Source organism: Cetorhinus maximus, chromosome 1 (assembly GCF_964194155.1).
Source record: "Cetorhinus maximus chromosome 1, sCetMax3.hap1.1, whole genome shotgun sequence".
NCBI lineage: Eukaryota > Metazoa > Chordata > Chondrichthyes > Lamniformes > Cetorhinidae > Cetorhinus > Cetorhinus maximus.
Genome location: NC_135879.1, coordinates 168,492,770 through 168,514,028, shown reverse-complemented (window position 1 = coordinate 168,514,028; position 21,259 = coordinate 168,492,770). Strand labels below are relative to the sequence as shown.

The 21,259-nt window shown below is 41.9% G+C and overlaps 1 protein-coding gene across 2 annotated transcripts in view; it reads left to right on the top strand.

Annotated features, from left to right (window-relative positions):
• Positions 1-21,259, top strand: part of LOC144685179 (interleukin-6 receptor subunit beta-like) — a 154,408-nt gene that overhangs the window by 39,298 nt on the left and 93,851 nt on the right. For both annotated transcript variants that reach the window (XM_078549626.1, XM_078549625.1), the window contains exons 3-5: positions 12,356-12,424; positions 15,662-15,952; positions 19,705-19,825. In XM_078549626.1, coding sequence (XP_078405752.1) covers positions 12,356-12,424; positions 15,662-15,952; positions 19,705-19,825 — 481 coding nt within the window. The remainder of the gene's footprint in view (positions 1-12,355; positions 12,425-15,661; positions 15,953-19,704; positions 19,826-21,259) is intronic.

The window sequence follows — 21,259 nt, the reverse complement described above, 5'->3', positions numbered from 1 at the left end:
TCTCTGTCCTACAGTTTAGCTATTGTTCAGGGGCCTATAGGCTACTCCCAGCAGTGTCTTTTTTCCCTTGTTAGGAAACAAGGGAAGATAGGTTTGAGAGGAATTATATGTTGCATCCACTCGTACATAGCAATTTCACGTTCATTCCTCATACTTCCACTCTTAGAGATAACCCACTGGATTGTGTGGCATGGCATTAATGCTCTACAAGTTGTCCAGAAGGTTTGTGCACCAGCTCTCCTCAGAGCGCTAAGCCCATTCACATGCAAGGAAATGCTCAGAGAGGCATCTGAGTTGCAGAGGATGCTGGTTCCCTCTGCATCTGAGCCTATTTCCCCCCACTCCCACTACTTCCATACAGCATTGATCCCTGTATGTGGAAGGGTGAAGTAGGCACAGTGTTCACTCCACTGCAGAGTGGATGTACTGCATGGGGCTATGAGGCACGACCTTATGCCGTTGGCCCTGACGCATGCATTGGTTTCATTGTGTTAGGGTGAGCAGCTGAAGCTTCACTAGCCCTGGCGGAGTGGATGAGGTCGTTCATCCTTTTCAGGCATTGTTTGGCTGACCTGCGCTGGACCGCTTGGGCAGTTACAGCATTGGCCACCTGTGCCCATGCAGGGTTGATTTCCCTGCTCGGCCTCCTCCTCCCATTAGCCGGGTAGAGAACACTCCTCCTGACCTCCACATGTTCGAGAAGGACATGCAGGGAGGTGTCATTGAACTTGGACGTTGGACCTCTCTCTCCACGTCCTGACATCTCAATGGGAATTGACAGTAAGGTGTGTCTTTTAAATATGGCGCCAGGATATGACAGCGGGACATGTGCCATCCAGCCCGCCCTGCCGCACTAGATGTTGGAAACCTTTGACTGCATAATTAATGATGCTTGGGCTGCAAGATCCCCCAGGATTTCCCGTTGGCCTCTGCAGTAGGAAACACTCCCTGTCCCCGCCATGGGACTTAGTCCCGGATGGGAGAATTTCGCCCATTGTCTTTTTAAAAACAGCATTTGTGTGATCCAGGCTTTTAGGCCATGGGACTACATAACTTGACCCTTCAGCCAGCAGGGTCGTCCTTCCCGTGTGTAACCCACAGTTCTGATACTTAGGCTCTGTGTGTCACCTGATGCACTCCCTCTGGCTATGACTAACTCCCTAGGAATTGACTGCCTTTCTACCAGTGCTTGGGAGCGATATAGCGATTGAGGGTGGAATGGAGTGAGAACCTGAGTCCAATGGGAGCCTCATCCACAGCAAAACCAACGGAGTTAAAATCTCAGATTGGTAGGAATGGAGAGAAATAAACAGCTGATATAAAAGCAAAAAACTGCGGATGCTGGAAATCCAAAACAAAAACAATAAACAGCTGCTTCATTTTAATTGCTTACCCACTCTGTTTCCGCCCAGTGGTGACAGTTAGTATTGCACCCCCATGTTTATATTTGTACTATCACCAAACAGAAACTCGAAATGTTAACTCTGTTTCTCTCTGCATAGATAGTACCAGACCTGCTGAGTATTTCCAGCACTTTCTATTTTATTTATAATTAACTATGCACATATTTGTAATACCCCATTTTAGGAGCCGTGTGCAATGTAAATTGATATGAGGTTCCTTTCTGTCACATGTGTTGTCATTACTCACAAGCCCCAACTTCTTGGTCTGAATGACTTTCTACCACACAGGGCAGTGTCTATTCACTAAGTCATCATAGGGATTATGTCGAAGATGCTAGTCTGTTTCTGTTTCAGGCTTTATTGTACTTCTTGCAGAATTTCAAACATGATTTGGAAAACCCCGAGACCTGAGATTAGCAATACTTTACATGGTGCTGCCAAGTTATGGCAGGCTGTGACTGCCTTAGTGCTGAGCATTAGGGATGTATTACAAAGCTGAGACCTCTTGAGTTCTTGATCTGCTTTCCGCAATTGCAGGTTTATCTCTTGAGGACTTCTCTCACAAAAGTCCAATCATTTATTTTTGTAGCGCAGGGGAAAATTATGGAGGAAGGAATATTTGGATGGAAAAGTGTTTTCATTTGGGCCTTTTGCTGGCAGAAGATCAGAAAAACATATTCTGGACAAGCAGAGACATTAAAAGAATACAATTCATACAATATCTGGCAGGGCATCAAGAGGAGTAATATTTAGAAAGCTTAGTATGCTTTCCCGGTCAGCACATAAGAAAAACTCATTGTGATTGTGATCCGTAATAGAATTTGAACCAAGTATCCTGCTCAGCTGGAATGTCTGGAGATAATGTTTTGAAATTGTTGTGCAACCTAGCATCTGGGGTGAGAGTTCTTGCCTTTATCTCATTTCTTCTGAAAGATATAAGATGTCTGACATTTATCTGAAAGGAAGCCAAATGGCTCAAATGTTGGGCTTATACTTGCATCACAGCCATATTCTAGAAACAACTGATAGTTTCTAAGTGTGCCATGAGGGGATAAATGGCCTACTCCTGCTCCTATTTCTTATGATCTTACTGAAAAAAAACCGTGCTTTCTGAATTTTATTATTCCTGATATTCTTTTTAAATAATTGTTGCACTGCCAGACATTACTTAGTGCTTAAATATTTTTGCTTTCTCAGTTTTGCTCCGCATATGTTTAAGGAGAAAATGGGGAAGGAAAAGAGGATGAAAGGTAGCATAGTCACGAAAACTGTGGAGGATCTTGTGGTAGAATTTAAAGCTGTGGAAGTAGGAATACTAAAGACATGGGCAAGTTGGCTGAAGAACAGAAAATAGGTTTGTTTAAATTTTAAAAGTATTAAGAAAGTGATTAAAAAGCAGGCAGGTAGAACTGCCCCCTTTGCAAAGCCAAAATAGGTTAAAAATATTCTTGTTTAGGACACTGTGCACTTTTGCTGCTAACTCAAAATACATCCAAGACAAAAGTCTAAATGTTCTAATTCCCTTATAGGACATTTATTTTTTGTCATACTTCCATAACAGAACTCAGTCACTAGTTTGTCGTGACTCATTTCCTCCCACTGTCCCACAGTTCAGTGATCCAACCCTGATCGACTTTTTAAAACACACAGCTGTGAATATCAGGACCAACAACAATGTTTCTTGGTGTTTTCAATGACCAAGATTTGTATCCTAATGACTTTACTAGGGCTTTAGGCTTTTGGCTAAATTTGCCTAGCAATTAACACGTTTAGCATTGATGGTAACATGTTTTTCAACAATAACTAAGTACAAAGCACATTTACCACTAGTCTCTTATTCACTAATGCTAACACCAATGATTAAGGGTCCATTGAGCTCATAATTAGGGGAAATAATGGCAGAATTAATGTTCTAGTGTAATCTTCAATAGTGAATTCCAGTGTTAACTTATTGAAACTGCTTTGATGAGCACCAGACCATAATGCTGTAGAATTATACTGCAAATTCACTAAGAATGTAGAGTAGAAGATGGCACAACACTAACATCGAACAGTATAATGTTAGTTGGAGCTTGTTATTGAGTCTTTACCTGTCGATCACAAAGTCACATCGACACTTGGCAGAGTCAGGGATCAGGAATCAAGAAAAAACTCTCCACTGGTTGGAGTCATACCTAGCACAAAGGAAGATGGTTGTGGTTGTTAGAAGCCAATCATCTCAGCTCTGGGATATCGCTGCAGGAGTTCCTTAAGGTTATGTCCTAGGCCCAATCATCTTCAGCAGCTTGATCAATGACCTTTCCTCCTTGTGTTCAGAAGTAGGAACGTTGACTCATGTTTCCACAATGTTCAGTTCCACTTTCTATTCCTCGTATACTGAAGCAGCCTGTGTCCATGTGCAGCAAGACATGGACAATATCCAGGCTTGGGCTGATAAGTGACAATTAACATTCTCAGCACACAAGTGCCAGGTAATGATCATCTCCAACAAGAGAGATTCTACACTCTCCTCTTGACATTACCAGTGCAGAATTGCCTACCACCCTGGGGATTACCCTTGACCAGAACCATAATTGGACCAGCCACATAAATACTGTGGCTACAAGAGCACAAACTGGGAATTCTGTGGTGAATAACTTACTCCCTGACTCCCCAAAGCCTGTCCACCATTTACAAGGCACAAGTCAGGAGTGTGATGGAATGTTCTGCACTTGCCTGGATGAGTGCAGTACCAACGACACTCAAGAGGCTTGACACCATCCAGGACAAAGCAGCCCACTTGATTGGCACCCTTGCACCACCTTAACATAGGAACATAGGAGCAGGAGTAGGCCATTCAGCCCATCAAACCTGCTCTGCTATTCAATACGATCATGGCTGATCATCCACTTCAATGCCTTTTTCCCCACACTATCCCCATATCCCTTTATATCATTGGTATTTAGAAATCTGTCAATCTCTGCTTTAAACATATTCAATGACTGAGCTTCCACAGCCCTCTGGGATAGTGATTCACAACCCTCTGAGTAAAAGAAATCTCCTCAACTCGATCCTAAGTGGCTACCTCCTTATTTTGAAATTGTGTCCCCTGGTTCTAGACTCCCCAATCAGGGGAAACGTCTTTCCTGCATCTACCCTGTCTATTCCTTTAAGTATTTTGTAGGTTTCAGCGAGATTACCTTTCATTCTTCAAAAACCTAGAGAATACAGGCCCAGATTCCCCAATCTCTCTTCACAGGACGGTCCCAGTATCTTGGGAACAAGACTGGTGAACCTTCATTCCACTTCCTCTACGATAATAAGATCCTTCCTAAGGTGAGGGGACCAAAACTGCACACAGTACTGCAGGTGCGTCTAACCAAGGTTCTATACAATTGATGCAAGACTTCACTACTCCTGTTCTCAAATCCTCTTGTGATAAAGGCTGACATACCACTAGCTTTCCAAATTGCTTGCTGCACCTCCATGGTCATCCTCACCAACCTGACTGCCGCAGATAAATCTGAACATGACAGTATTGGTAGGAGCGACCACTGCACAGTCCTCCCTTCACATTGAGGAAAACCCTCCATCGTGTAGTGTGGCACTACCACCGTGCTAAATGGGATAGATTTTAAACAAATTTAGCAACTCAAGACTGGGCATCCATGAGGCACTGTGGGCCCTCAGCAGAATTGTACTTGAACACAATCTGTGACCTCATGGCCCGGCATATCCCCCACTCTACCATTACCATCAAGCCAGGGGATCAACCCTGATTTAATGAAGAATGCAGGAGGGTATGCCAGGAGCAGCAACAGGCATACCTAAAAATGAGGTGTCAACCTGGTGAAGCTATAACACAGGACTACTTGCATGCCAAACAGCATTAGCAGCAAGTGATAGACAGAGCAAAGCAACCCCACATCCAGATCGGATCTAAGCTCTGCAGTGCTGCCACATCCTTTCATGAATGTTGGTGGACAATTAAACAACTCACTGGAGGAGGAGGCTCCACAAATATCCCTATCCTTAATGATGGAGGAGCCCAGGATATCAGTGCAAAAGATAAGGCTTCAATCTTCAGCTGGAAATGCTGAGTGGATGATTCATCTTGGCCTCCTCCAGAGGTCCCCAGCATCACAGATGCCAGTCTTCAGCCAATTCGATTCACTCCACAGAAACGGCTGAAGGCACTGGATGCTGCAAAGGCTATGGGCCCTGACAATATTCCGGCAATAGTACTGAAGACTTGTGCTCCAGCACTTGCCGCGCCCCGAGCCAAGCTGTTCCAGTACAGCTACAACACTGGCATCTACCCAGCTATGTGGAAAATTGCCCAGGTATGTCCTGTACACGAAAAGCAGGACAAATCCAACCCAGCCAATTACCGCCCCATGAGTCTACTCTCCATCATCAGTAAAGTAATGGAAGGGGTCATCAACAGTGCTATCAAGCGGCATTTGCTTAGCAATGACCTGCTCACTGATGCCCAGTTTGGGTTCCGATATGGCCACTCAGCTCCTGACCTAATTACAGCCTTGGTGCAAAGATGGACAAAAGAGTTGAAGTCCCGAGGTGAGGAGAGTGTAACTTCCCTTGACACCAAGGCTGCATTTGACTGAGTGTGGCATCAAGGAGCCCTAGCAAAACTGGAGTCAATGGGAATCAGGGGGAATACTCTCCACTGGTTGGAGTCAAACCTAGCACAAAGGAAGATGGTTGTGGTTGTTGGAGATCAGTCATCCCAGCTCCAGGACATCACTGCAGGAGTTCCTCAGGGTAGTGTCCTCAGCCCCACCACCTTCAGTTGCTTCATCAATAACCTTCCCTCCACCATTAGGTCAGAAGTGGAGATGTTTGCTGATGATTGCACAATGTTCAGCACCATTCGCGACTCCTCAGATACTGAAGCAGTCCATGTTCAAAGGCAGCAAGACCTGGACAATTTCCAGGCTTGGGTTGACAAGTGGCAAGTAACATTCACACCACACAAGTGTCAGGCAATGACCATTTCCAACAAGAGAGAATCCAACCATCACCCCTTGATGTTCAATGGCATTGCCATCACTGAATGCCCCAATGTCAACAATCTGGGGGGTACCAATGACCAGAAACTGAACTGTACTAGCCATATAAATACTGTGGCTGCAAGAGCAGGTCAGAGGCTAGGAATCCTGTGACGAGAACTCAACTCCTGACTCCCCAAAGCCTGTCAACTATCTACAAGGCACAAGTCAGGAGTGTGATGTAATACTCCCCACTTGCCTGGATGAGTGCAGCTCCCGCAACACTCAAGAAGTTTGACACCGTGCAGGACAAAGCAGCCCACTTGATTGGCACCACATCCACAGGCATTCACTCCTACCACCACTGATGCACAGTAGCAGCAGTGTGTACCATCTACAAGATGCCCTGCAGGCATTCACCAAGGCTCCTTAGGCAGCACCTTCCAAATCCACGACCGGTACCACCTAGAAGGACAAGGGCAGAAGATAGATGGGAACACCACCACCTGGAAATTTCCCTCCAAGCCACTCACCATCCTGACTTGGAAATATATCGCCGTTCCTTCACTGTCGCTGGATCGAAATCCTGGAACTCCCTAACAGCACTGTGGGTGTACCTACACCACATGGACTGCAGCAGTTCAAGAAGGCAGCTCACCACCACCTTCTCAAGGGCAACTAGGGATGGCCAATAAATGCTGGACCAGCCAGCAAAGCCCACATCCTATGAATGAATAATAAAAAAAAGCTGCATATTAGCTTTCAGTGGCTTATTGGTGAAGACACCTAGGTCCCTTTGTACATCTACAATTTCTTATCTCTTACCATTTAAGAAATTCTCTGCATATCTGTTCCCCCCACCAGAGTGGATAACCTCACGTTTTTCCACATTATGTTTCATCTGCTATATTCCTGTCCGCTCACTAACTCGGTCTAAATCCCCTTGAAACCACTTTGCATCTCCCTCACAACACACAGTCCCACCTAGCTTTGTGTCATCTGTGACCTTGGAAATATTACACTTGGTTCCCACATCCAAATCATTGACATATAGTGTGATCAGCTGGGGCCCAAGTACTGATCTTTGCGATACTCCAGTAGTCACAGCTTACCGATGCAAGAATAACCCATTTATTCCTACTCTCTGTTTTCTGCCTGTTAACCAATCCTTAATTCATGCCAGTATATTGCCTCCTATCCCACGTGTTTTAATTTTGGTAACCAACCTCCTGTGGGGTACTTCATCAAATTCTGAAAATCCAAAAATACTACCTCCACCGATTCCCCCTTATCAATTCTGTTCGTAACACCCTCATAAAACTCCAACAGGTTCAACAAACATGATTTCCCAATCATAAATCCATGTTGACGATGCCCAAGTGGATCATTATTACCCAAGTGTCCATTTATCATATCTTTTAGAATAGATTCTAGCGTTTCCTCTACTACTGATGTAAGTCTACCAGGTCTGGAATTCCATTTTCTTTCTCTCTCCCTCCCTTCTTAAATAGTGCAGTGACATTTGCTACCTTCCAACCTGCAGGAATCATTCCAGAATCTATAGAATTTTGGAAGATGATTACCAATGCATCCACTATCTCCATAGCTACCTCTTTCAGCACTCTGGGATGTAGAATAGCAGATTCTGGGGACTTACCAACCTTCAGTCCCATTAATTTCTCCAATACAACCTTCTTGCTAATACTAGTTTTAATTCCTCATTCTGCCTAGTCCCTTGGATCTCTAATTCTGGGAGATTTCTTGTATCTTCCTCAGTGAAGACAGACACAAGGTAATCATTTAGCTTCTCTGCCATTTCTCTATTCCCCATTATAAGTTCTCCTGACTCTGCCTGTAATGGACCCTCATTTGCCTCAGCCAAACATTTCCTTTTTGCATATTATTAAATTAAACATAAAATATAAATTAAATTATTAATATAATCATTAAACGTATAATCCTTCCACCACTGGTGCACAGTGGCAGAAATGGGTACAAACTAAAAGATGCACTTCAGATACTCACCAAGCCTCCTCTGACAGCAGCTTCCAAACCCCAGAACTCTACCACCTAGAAGAACAAGAACAGCATTGGAACACCATCATCTGCAAGTTCCCCTTCGAGCCACACATTCTGACTTGGAACTATATTGCTATTTCTTCAGTCTCACTGGGTGAAAATTCTGAAAATCCCCCCCCGTAAAGGACTGTGGATGTACCTGCACCAGACGAACTGCAATGGTTCAACAAGGCGGACTTCCCAGGGCAATTAGGGATGAAATACATGCTGGCAGCCCATGAATGAATATATAAAAAGGTGGTTTCTGCAGCAACTCCTGTTGGACAATTTAAACTCAGAAGGCTTTATGCTTTTATACTTTTAGGGAATTTGAATGAAGAGATGTTTCACATTACCATTAGCGGTGGAGAATTTGAATCCATAGTTGCTACACAACACATATTAACTTCACTTATGTTCAGTAACCTCAATATGTCCTTTAACTTCACTATTTCAAAAATATTCTAAAAATCTACCTAATGTAAATGTACTTTCAGAAATTAACATTTTGCTGAGTAATGGTAAGTGTGGTGGTACATTTGAGAGAATATCGCAACTAGCAGGTTTTCCTTGCTGACTGTCTGAGTCTGCTGTAGATAGAGATTGATTGCCACGAATAGTCTTCAATTCTACTATCGTTGTATCAGAGTGATAAGGTGAACTAGATGAACTGTGGTTTTTTCTCACCTGGCAATTCCAATGTGCCTATATACAATGTGATTACCATCAGAGGATTCTCCATCATCAACATGTAGGGTTTACCACTGACCAGAAACTCAAACTCAACTGGATCAGTCACATAAATTCTGTGGACTAGAGCAGATCAGGGGCTGAAATAAAAACAGAGAATAAAAACATAAGAAATAGAAGCAGGAGTAGGCCATTCAGCCCCTAGAACCTGCACCCCATTCAACAAAGATCATGGATGATCTTCTGCCTCAACTCCACCTTCTTGCACTATCTCCATATCGCTTAATTCTATTAGTACCTAAAAATCTCTCGACCTTTGTCTTTTAATATACTCAATGATTGTGCATCCAAAACCCTCTGGGGTAAGGGATTCCAAAGATTCACAGCCCTTTAAGTGAAGAGATTTCTCTTCATCTCAGTACTAAAGGGCCAATCCCTTAGTCTGAGACTGTGACCCGGTATCCCCATTTTCTCAGCACCTAACCTGTCAAGCCTCTTGACAATTTTATATGTTTCAATTGGATCACCCCTCATTCCTCTAAACCAGGGAATATAGGCCCTTTCTACTCGATCTCTCTTCATAGTACAGTCTCTCATCTCAGGAGCCAGCCTAGTGAATACTTGTAGTACTCCCTTTAGGACAAGTATATCCTTTCTTAGGTAGGGACACTAAATCTACTCACGTTCTCGGTCCTGCAGAGATGGGTTTGGAATCAGGACCAGGACGAAAATTGTAGTTTAGGGCATTGGGCCGGCTCATCGATACGCACATGTCTCTTGTGGGAGGCAGGTAAACAATAGAAATGGTGGGTAGACAATAATTATCAATTAGGAGTCTATTGAGGGGGTTTGAGAGACTCGCCTGGGATCTTCTCGGTGTCAGAACAGCTTTGCGCTGAGTGCTGAACCAAGCAGCTCCATGGAGGTGGTCTCCCAATGGTATTCTGGGGGACTATTGAAATCGGATGCTCCATGCACCAATGATGGGGCTGCGGGCAGGAAAGACTTCATCCACAGCCCAAAAAACTCCTCCAGAGAGGTTTCTCCTCCTCTATGAGGCTTGGGCCTTCATTGTTTTTGTATTTGATGCACATGTCTAAAGATAGCTCTGTGTTGAGGTGTTTGCACTGTCCTTGCTACCTGAGCAGCGGTGGGGCTGCCTTTGGTCCAAAGCTACAGGCCCTCTGATTGGGCTTGCAGCCTTGAGAATCCGCCGTCATCCTTAATTGGACAGGGCTCTTGGTGGTAGCCTCTTAATCGGTCATCTTCAGGAAGGTCACGCAGGTTGGTGGGACTCACAGATCATCGGAGCTGGGACCTTCATTTGCCCTGGATGGAAGAATATTTTCAAAGTGATTCTATCTTGTACTTCAGGTGTAGCCTCACCCTTCGGATGTAATGAAGGGTCATCAGCCTAAAATATTAACTCTGTTTCTCTCTCCACAGATGCTACCTGACCTGCCGGGTATTTCCAGCATTTTCTGTTTTTATACCATTTACCTCCCTGATTGCTTGCTATACCTGCATGCTATACTTTATATATGGTTAACTTTCTGTGATTCAATAACAAAGACATCTGGGTCCTTTCAAATGCAAACATTTCCCAGTCTCTCACCATTCAAAAATGTTCTGTTTTTTTCAATTTCCTACCAAATTGGATAACTTCACACTCTGCTACATTGTATCCCATCTGCACACTCACCAAACTGGTTTATATCCCTCTGCAGCCTCTTTGCGTTCTCCTCATCACTTGCTTTCCCACCTAACTTTATGGCCTGAATTTTTCCCATCAGGCGGGCTCAGCGGGAGCGGGCAGGGGGAAGCCGACTGCCACCCGCGATCAGCTCCGCACCGTGATTTCATGCGGGCGGGTCAATTAAGGCCCGCCCTGCGTGGATCACGAGCGGCAATTTGAGCGCTACCTGTGAGGGCGGGGGGAGGAGGGAGAGTGGGTCTGGCGTGCAGTTCACACATGCGCGCGAAAGAGCGCTTCAATCTCCCTGAGGCACAGAGCTGCCTCAGGGAGATTGAAGCGCTTTTTGAAAAAATTGATAAATACAATAAAAATTCAATGAAACATGTCCCCTCATGCGACTGTGTCACATGAGATGGGACATGCTTTTAATTTCAAAAGGAAGTTTTTATTTAATTTGTATTAGCTTTAGGAAACCTCATGCCGCTCGTGGATGAGATTTCCTAAAAAATGTAAAGGCCGCTTGGCCTTTTCGCCTGCCCACCAACCATTAGGTTGGACGGGCAGCGTAAACTTCAACTTAATTACCTTGTTAATGGCCTTAATAGGCCTTTCAATTATCGGCAGGTGTGCAGCCGGCTCTGGCATGTGCCTGAAATAGCGCGACAGTGCGCGGTGATGTTGGCGTCATCGCGCATCATTTTACGTTCTGGCGTGTTGGGTGCGCACCTGCATGCTGAAGGTAAAATTCTGGCCTATTTTGCCAGCAAACGTGGATACATTACTCTCAGTGGTCTCATTCTAAGTCATTAATACAGAGTGCAAATAGTTGAGGCTCAAGCACTGATCCTTGTGGTGTCCTTGCTAGTTACAGCCTGCCAACCTGAAAATGTCCAGTTTATTCCACGCCTTTGTTTTCTGTCCATTAACCAATCCTCAATCCATGGTAGCATATTGTTTCCAATCCCATGAGTTATAATTTTGTTTTAGAACCAGTTGTGTGGCATCTTTTCCAATGTGTTTTGAAAATCCAAATGCACAACATCCTTTGTCCATGTTATCCAAAATGCTGGAAATATTCAGCAAGTCTGGCAGCGTCTATGGTGAGAGAAACAGAGTAATTGTTTCAGATCGGTAACCTTTCATCAAAACTAACTACATTTGTTCTAGAAGAAAGCTCATCACCATTTCAAGAGCAGCTAGAGATGGGCAATAACTGTTGGCCTTGACAGCAGTGCTCACGTCCCATATATTAAAAAAAACTGGAATGCAGTGAGTCAGTTTTTACCTTTTACAGGGAATCATTGAATCTACAATAAAAGATAAATTGCTAGAAATACGGAGTACGTCAGTCAGTATCTGTGGAGAAAATAGAGGTTCATGTTTTAGATATAATTGCTATTTCTGTTTGTGTTTCAAATGTTCAGCATTTGTGTTTTCTTGTTTTTCATTGATTTTAGTTATCAAGAAGTGTTTGTTTTAATATAAAAACCAAGTCATAAGATATATATTTAATTTTACAGTTTCCATAGAAAATACAATTTCTGCTTGGGCATGGGTGACCTTTTCGCTATGTGCATGTATTATTGAAGGTAAGTGTAATAATGATGTAATGTATGATGTTAATAATGTAGTGATCTCTTCTCACACATTGCTGCATTACATATTTCAACATACGATGTACTCACAGTACATCTCCACCTTTCTGCTTCTGTCTGTCATTTCTTTACCTGTAACGTGCATGTCTCTGTCATTCCATAGCAAGGGAATCCTGCGTTTGCCATTGACTCCGATTTGCAAGTGCATAAACAGTTTTTGTTCTTCTCTCTGATTATCTTTATCTTTCGGGCTCTAGTGAATGTATGCTAAAAGGCAGCAAGTACTTGGGAGTCCCCAAAAAAGCTAGTCCACAGTGAAAGCAAGGAGCAGGTGCTGGGACCACTGATAAAAAGATGTCTTCCAAGCAAACCCAGCAAATAATTATCAGCCATATCATGTCCAGAATATGGAGAGCTTGACAAAATAGGAATAACTGGAAAACTAGCTTAATATAATAAATATCCAGGATACTGAGTAATTACTTCGCATTCAGAGAATATACCTCCAGAGTGATCTTCCCCTTCAGCAACTAGTTATTTATTTTTCTAAGTCAGTTAGATAAAATATAAATATGAGAAAATGCATTACAACAGTGACTACATTTCAAAAGTACTTCATTAATTCTAAAGCACATTGAGACATCCCAAGATCAAGAAAGACAGTATATATAAGCAAGTCTTTCTTTCTTTCTTGTGACACTGCAGTGCAGTCTGGGTCAGCAGCAGAAGGTTCAGGATTTAAACAGAAAAACAGATAATGTTTTAATTCAGAAAGCCAGTTGGTGAAGGATAGATCTTTGCCAATGGAGCCAATCTTTGCACATTTTTATAAGCATTTATATACGGTTGCACATTACAAGCAAGCACCTCCAAACTCAGACAGCATGGTTTCAGTCTGTGTCAATTTATAGGTGCACAAGGAATCCTCACTGAATGTTCACCACCTGCATTCATTTAAACACCAATTAATATACATGTAATATACAGTTAATATTAATATTTGATTAATATACATGTAATATACAGTTAATATTAATATTTGATTAATATACATGTAATAGATAGCTTGTGTGAGGAAAAGAATGAAAAACAAAAAGTGTATGAGAGAAAATGAAAAAGATTAAGGAAGCAGGAGCTATAGGAAGAAAGAATGCATGAAAGAGAAAAAAATCAGACAAGTCTAAAAAAACTGGTGGCACCAAAGTTAAATACAGAATTAAGTAAAAGCAGTCATAAAAGAGTGTCCAGTAATGAAATAGAAATAATTAAAATGAAAAGTGAAAATGATGGGCCTGAGAAACAGGAGAGGAAGACAAAATGGCAGGAATTTTACAAGGTACAGGTCTGATCATGATCTAGGAACACTGTGCAATGTATATAATTCTTTTACATGGAACTCATCAATGTAATTTGAAGTAAGAAACTGAAAGTACAAAATGTTCCCCTTTTACTGGAATATGGACACTATCTGCTTTCCAGTGTCACACCGAAGCGGCCATTTGGGTGTGACAGACTATACAGGATACTGGAATCAAGGCCAAGCCTGTTTTCAACTGATGTCCACACACATACTTTCCTGTATAAAGTCACTTAATAGCAATCAGGAAATGGGAACAGTGCCTGGATTTACCTTTCCTTTCTCTAGGGACACTGAGGTCGATTGGAACACATCCTGCTCCGGTTGAGATCAGTTAACTCAGCACATGTGCTGGGAATTGAAACTGACGCCGGATTGGATTACTGGTACATTGGTGTTACCTCACTGTAGAAAAGGTCACAACAAAAACAGTGACATTTATATAGTAACCTTAACTTATAGTGAAATATCCCAAGCCACTTCACAGGAGCATTACAAAACAAAATTTGACATCAGGTCACGTGAGAAGATATTAGTTTAGATGACAAAAAGCTTGGTCAAAGAGGTAAATTTTAAGGAGCATCTTAAAGGAGGAAGGAGAGATAGAACAGCAGAGAGATTTAGGAGGAGAATATTGGATCTTAGGGCTTTGCAGCTGAAAGCATGGCTACCAATGGTGAAGCAGTGAGAATCGATGAGATGGAGGCCAGAATTTCAGGTGCACAGAGTTCCTGGAGGGCTGTAGGACTAGAGTAGGTTATAGATTAGGGATGGGGAAATCATGGAGGGAATTGAAAATATTGATGGGAATTTTAAAATTGAGGCATTTCTGGACTGGGAAATCAATGAGCACAGGAGTGATTGTGGATGAAAATTGGACCATATTAATATAGCAAGGGAATACACAATAAAGAGTAGGATACCGAAAAGCATAGAGGAACAGAGGGACATTGGAGTGCAGGTCCACAGATCCTGATGGTAGTAGGACAGGGAGATAAGATAGTTAAAAAGACGTACTGGATACTTTCCTTTAGTAGCTGAAGGATAGAATATAAGATCAGGAAGGTTAAAATTGCACAAAACACTAGTTAGGCCACAGCTAAAGTACTGTGTACAGTAACAGTACAGTTCTAGTCACTAAATTAAAGGAAGGATGAGATTGCATTGTAGAATGTATGGAAGAAATCTATGAAGATGTTGCCAGGACTGGAGAATTTTAGTTTTGATGAAAGATTGAATAGGCTGGGGTTATTTACTCTAGAACAGAGGAAGCCAAGGGGAGATTTAATTGAGGTGTATCAAATTATGATGGGTCTGGATAGAATGGATAGGAAGGACTTATTTCTTTTAGCAGAGAGGTCAATAACCAGGGGCATAGATTTAAAGTAATTCGCAGAAAGATTACAGGCAAGTTGAGATGAATTCCTCCCCCACCACACCCCCCACGGGAGATGATGGGATTTGGAACTTACTGCCTGAGATGGTGGTAGAGGCAGAAACTCTCATTGCATTTAAAAAATATTTGGATATGCACTTGAAGTGCTGTAACTTTCAGGGATACAGACCAAGAAGCGAAAAGTGAGATTAGGCTGTTTTGCTTTTTCTTGGCGGACCCAGACATGACAGGCCAGGCCTTCTGTGCTTCAAATTTTCTACGTTTCTGGGAGTCTAGAGGTAATAAAGGCATGGATAAGTGTTTCAGTAACAGGTGAGCTGAAGCAGGAAACCAGCCAAAGAATGAATCATGCTTTCCCATCAAAGAATCTCTTACAACTGCAAATACTTTCAACCTACTGGTCAACATTTCATTCAGTAACGTTATCCAGCACAGTGTTACCTGGCTTTGACGTGCTATTTTTTCTCTGAATTCACAGGTGAATTGTCACTGCTTTGCCATGATGTTGATTCGACGCCAAAAGTGGTTAAACTACAATCAAATGTATCGCTGTCATGTGCATTACGAGAGGATTGCCTCAAATCATTAGATGCAAATGCAAGCCACATATTCTGGAAAATAAATGATACCCAGATCTCACGAAAGCAATATTATTTCAATGCAACTGTTTCCCGTGTAACCTTTCATGCAGTGAAAGGTTATTTGACATGTCACATTAACATGAAAGGAGTAACAAATATCCTTCACCGTTTTACAATTGAAGCAGGATGTAAGTGGTCTTTCTGTAACCATAGCTGTTTGACTTCTTATAGGCAAGAATAAATGGCTCTAGAAAATGAAACTTTAAATATAGCCAAAAGAAACATGTGAAAATATTTACTGGCAGTTTATTTATTTGAAAAACTTCAAATAAAGAAATTCCAAGCTCTGGAAACAATAAATATAGTTATTGGTAATCACTGTAACATGTAAAACTTGCAATTTTTTTAGTGTGAGACAACCAGTGGAATGCGTACAAAACAAAGCTATACAATTAGCTTTGCTAGTTCTGCAATTTTAGCCCTGTTGTGGTACCTATGGGGTTAAATCCAGATTCATTCACACAAAATGGCTTCTTTTGATACAATACAACCTGCAAATTCCCCTCCAAGCCACACACCATCCTGACTTGGAACTATATCACTGTTCCTTCACTGTCGTTGGGTCAAAATCCTGGAACTCCCTCCCTAACAGCACTGTGGGTATACATACACCATATGGACTGCAGCAGTTCAAGAAGGTAGTTCACCACCACCTTCTCAAGGGCAATTAGGAATGGGCAACAAATGCTAACCTAGCCAGCGACACCCACATCCCGTGAATGAATATAAAAAAAAGATTGATGGTGGCTATTAGCGGTTCTCTCTTTGTTATAAGTCCAGGCTGGGGGGACAAACCGTCTACTGCTCCCTTGTTTTATCGATTGTAAGGGGTCCACACAATGGTGTGAGATTCCACAAGGATGATGGTTGAACTTTGTCCTCTAATTACTGTTGGAAGTTTCCAGAACTGTAGCCAATTTGCAAATCATGTGACCTGTAGCAACTATGTTTTTGGTTCAGCAAAGATCGTTTTTACATAAGCAGAAAGTAAGGTTTGATTTAAACGGTTTATGATCTCTTTCATGTCTTATGGACATGATGGAAGTAAATTGCCTTTTGTTTGGACAAGTGAATATGTTTAGTGGCTGTAACATGCACCAAGGCCTGCTAGGAGGGTTGCGTCAAAGAGGAGGAGAATTGAAGTCTCAAGGACACCAGGACTAAGAGGCAATTAAGAAGTTGACTTCTCGTAAAATCAAAGCAAGAAGCTCCATACGCCCTTCCCATGTCCCAGTGTCAGACTTGAAATTGGAGTGTGGATGCATACAGTTTGTCCTGTATGCCAAGTAGAGAAACTCATTGCCAATCCATAGTATGTATGTATGTACATGTATGTACTGGTGGACTTTCATGGTACATTACTATAGTGACTTTAGCACTCATGTCCTGTAAGGTCTCCACTGAGACTTTATTTTTCAATTTCAGAGTATTCAGAATAAGTACATTCCTACTATAAAGAAAAATTCTAAAGGGAGGACCCGCCATCTGTGGTTAACTAAAGATGTTAAGGAAAGCATCAAAGTTAAGGAAAAAGCATACAACTCTGCAAAGATGAGTGACAGGACAGATGATTGGATAGAATATAAAGACTGGCAAAGAATGACCAAAAGGTTAATCAGGAGAAAGAAATTAGAGTATGAGAGGAAGCTAGCTAGAAATGTAAAAATGGATAGCAAGAGTTTTTGCAGGTATTCAAAAAGAAAAAGAGTAAGTAAAAGCAAAGTATTGTGGATGCTGGGAATTTGAAACAGAAACGGGGAGTGCTGGAAGGGCTCAGCAGGTCTGGCAGCATCTGTGGAGAGAAAAAAAACAGGGTTGACGTTTTGAGTCCTTGTGTCTCTTCTTCAGAACTGATCTTTTTCAGAACAGAGTAAGTAAAATGACCGTTGCTACTCTAGAGAGTGACAGTGGGGAGTTAATAATAGGTAATAAGGAAAAAGCGGAAGAAATTATCAAATATTTTGCTTCTGTGTTCACTATAGAGGGTACAAAGATTTTTCCAGTAATATGTGCAAATCAGGAGGTGAATGGGAGAAAGGAACTTGGTGAAATTGAAATCGCTAGGGAAATGGCACTGAGCAAATTGATGAAGCTGTGGGCTGGCAAGTCTCCGGGTCCTGATGGACTACATTGTAGGGTCTTAAAAGAGGTGGCTAATGAGGTAGTCAATACGCTGGTGCTAATTTTTCAAAATTTGCTGGATTCTGGAAAGGTTCCATCAGATTGGAAAGTAGCAAATATAACCCTTCTATTCAAGAAGGGAGGGAGGCAGAAAACAGGAAACTATAGGCTAGTTAGCTTGACATGTATCGCGGGGAAATTATTAGAATTGATCATTAAGGAGGTTATAGCTGGGCACTTAGAAGAGGTCAAAGCAATAAGGAAGAGTCAGCATGGTTTTGTGAAAGGAAAATCATGTTTAACCAATTTATTGGAGTTTTTTGAAGCAGTATCATGCGCAGAGGAGAAAAGGAGCCTGTGCACATACTGTACTTGGATTTCCAGAAGGTATTTGATAAGGTGCCACATCAAAGATTCTTACGGAAAATAAAAACGCATGGTGCAGGTGGTTACATTTTTGCATGGATAGGAGGTTGGCTGGCTGGCAGAAAACAGAGAGTATGCATAAATGGATCTTTTTCTGATTGGCAGGATGTGATGAGTGGAGTCCCACAGGGGTCTGTACTGGGGCCTCAACTTTTTACGATTTACATCAATTACTTATTTGAGGGGAATGAAGACATGGTAGCTAAATTTGCAGGTGACACAAAGATAGGTAGGAAAGTGTTCTGTGAAGAGGACATGAGGAGATTGCAGATGGATATAAATAGGTTGAGTGAGTGGGCAAAGATCTGGCAAATGGAGTTTAATGTGGGAAAATGTGAAGTTGTTCACTTTGGCAGGAAGAACAAAAAAGCAGAGTATTACTTAAATGGAGAACAACTGCATAATTCTGGGCTGCAGAGGGATCTAGGTGTTGTAGTGCATGTGTCACTAAAAGTTAGTACGCAGGTACAGCAAGTAATTAAGAAGGCTAATGGAATGCTATCCTTTATTATAAGAGGGATTGAACATAAAAGTAAGGATGTTATGCTGGGCATTGGTGAGACCACACACGAACACTGTGTGCCGTTTTGGTCTCCTTAATTATGGAAGGATGTAAATGCATTGGAGGCGGTTCAAAGGAGGTTTTCTAGATTGATACCTGGAAAAAGAGGGTTGTCTTATGAGGAAAGGTTGGACAGACTGGGCTTGTTTCCACTAGAGTTTAGAAGAGTGAGGGGTGATTTGATTGAAGTATATAATATCCTGAACAATCTTGACAAGGTGGGCGTCGAAAGGATGTTTCCTCTTCTGGGTTAGTCCAGAACTAGGGGGCACTGTTTTCAAATTAGTGGGTACTCTTTTCGGGCAGAGATGAGGAGAAATTCTTTCTCTCACAGGGTTGTGAAACTTTGGAATTCTCTGCTTCAGAAGGCAGTGGAGGCAGGGCATTTGGATATTTTTAAGGCAGGGGTAGATTCTTGGTAGGCAAGGGAATCAAACGTTATCAGGGTTAGATGGGAATGTGGAGATCAAAACACAAGAAGATCAGCCATGATCTTATTGAATGGTGGAGCAGACTCGAGGGGCTAAATGGTCTACTTCTGTTCCTATTTTTTATGTTCTTAATGTTCTTAAAACTGAAGAGCATCAACTTATCAAGCTGTTCCCCATAACTTTCCTTTTGACACTGGAGATCAGTACAGTTGCTTTCTCCTGAACTGGATCCCACTGACCATAATTCCTGAATTGCTAATATGTACTGTTTCTTTACCGGACAGAAAAGCAAATTCATAAAATAATATTAAGTGTTTCAACAAAATTATTTTTCTTTCAGTGCCTCCTGATAAGCCAAAAATTATTTCCTGCATTTCATACTGGCGAAAAAACTTTACTTGTTTCTGGGATCAAGGGCATGAAACTTATATAGAAACTCATTTTACAGTAACTAGAATATGGTAAGTATGAAGCATTATATATTACACTTGATGCCAGTACTTCAGTCACTTTCTTAAGGCCAAAGAAGAATACTAACTCATTTTGCTTGGTATTTAAGAACTACTTACTGAGATTGTTTCAAAGTAAATACTGTGTAATGATTCCAAATTTGGTTGATATTGGTACTGGAATGGTGGCTCTACTTTATGAGACCTGCAGATTGGGGTGAAGCTTGCTTTTGTTGTGGCATTATTTCTTGTTAGGTCTGCAGATGCTGATGTTGCTTGGTTCTCAGGATAATATCTGGTAATGACAAGATCATTATAGGTAGATTAAAGTTAATGCTGCTGTTATGTTCACAGCAGATGTTAATTGCTAAGCAAACCAAATCCCAGAGGGAAATTTGGCTAACGGACCATATACTTTTTTTTGTATTCTGAAAAATGAGAAGAAAATGTACTAATCTCAGCAGCACAAGTCCAGTGACACTTTTGGAATTTTAAAAATTAAAAGTAATAATGTTATTAACAAGAAGAAAAGAAAACATAGGCACTGAAGATTACAGTTACATAGTTAAAATTAGTCTTACAAAACATTCCCCCACAAAGACTCTCTACTTGGTCAGACCCACAAGTAAACACCTTCCAGGCAACACTCACTTATAGATATTTAACTATAAAAATCCAATAATATTACCCAAGGCATTTTGCTGTAGCTTTAATTAAGGCAAATGACCTCTTGAACTCACTTCCACTCTGTTGTATAAATCCAAGACTTCAGAACAAGACTGCTTTTTGCAGCCCAAGGCTTTTCTGGCTTGACTGGGTGACTGATTCAAACTGCACATTCTCCCAGCTTAAAGCTGTTTCCAGGAGAACTTTCCCACACAGCCAACAAATTCCAAATATAAAATCTTTCATGTTTCTATTTTGTCTCTGCTTTCAGGTCAATAAAATGTAACATGCCCTCTTTTTACCGATGGAATTCCTGTAAGATGTAAAAATGCTTCTTGGCACCTCTGACTTCCCTTTGATATTCAAATGAACTCTCACTTTATCTAAAAATTCAAATGTTAGATCCAGCCTATTTACTTGTACCTCAAACCCACCATAATATCTAATTACAAATGCACATCTAACACCTCTATCCTTTCATGTCTTCAACTCCCAGACAACCTGTCTCTAGAAACTTTTCCCCAGCTTAATTAAATCATTTACACACACACACACACAGCCTTCTACACGGAATGACACAATGGGCAGAATTTTCCCCTTGACAGGCGGGTGGGCCTGACCGACTCGGCGGCGGGCGGGCAGCCGATCGCTGCCGCCGAAACGGGCCCCGCCGCCATTTTAAGTGGGCGGGCCTTAATTGGCTATGCGCTTCCTGTGCGGGCGACAGAGCGGATTCCCCAACTGCCAGAGTGCGCTCTTTTGCGCATGCGCACAAAAGAG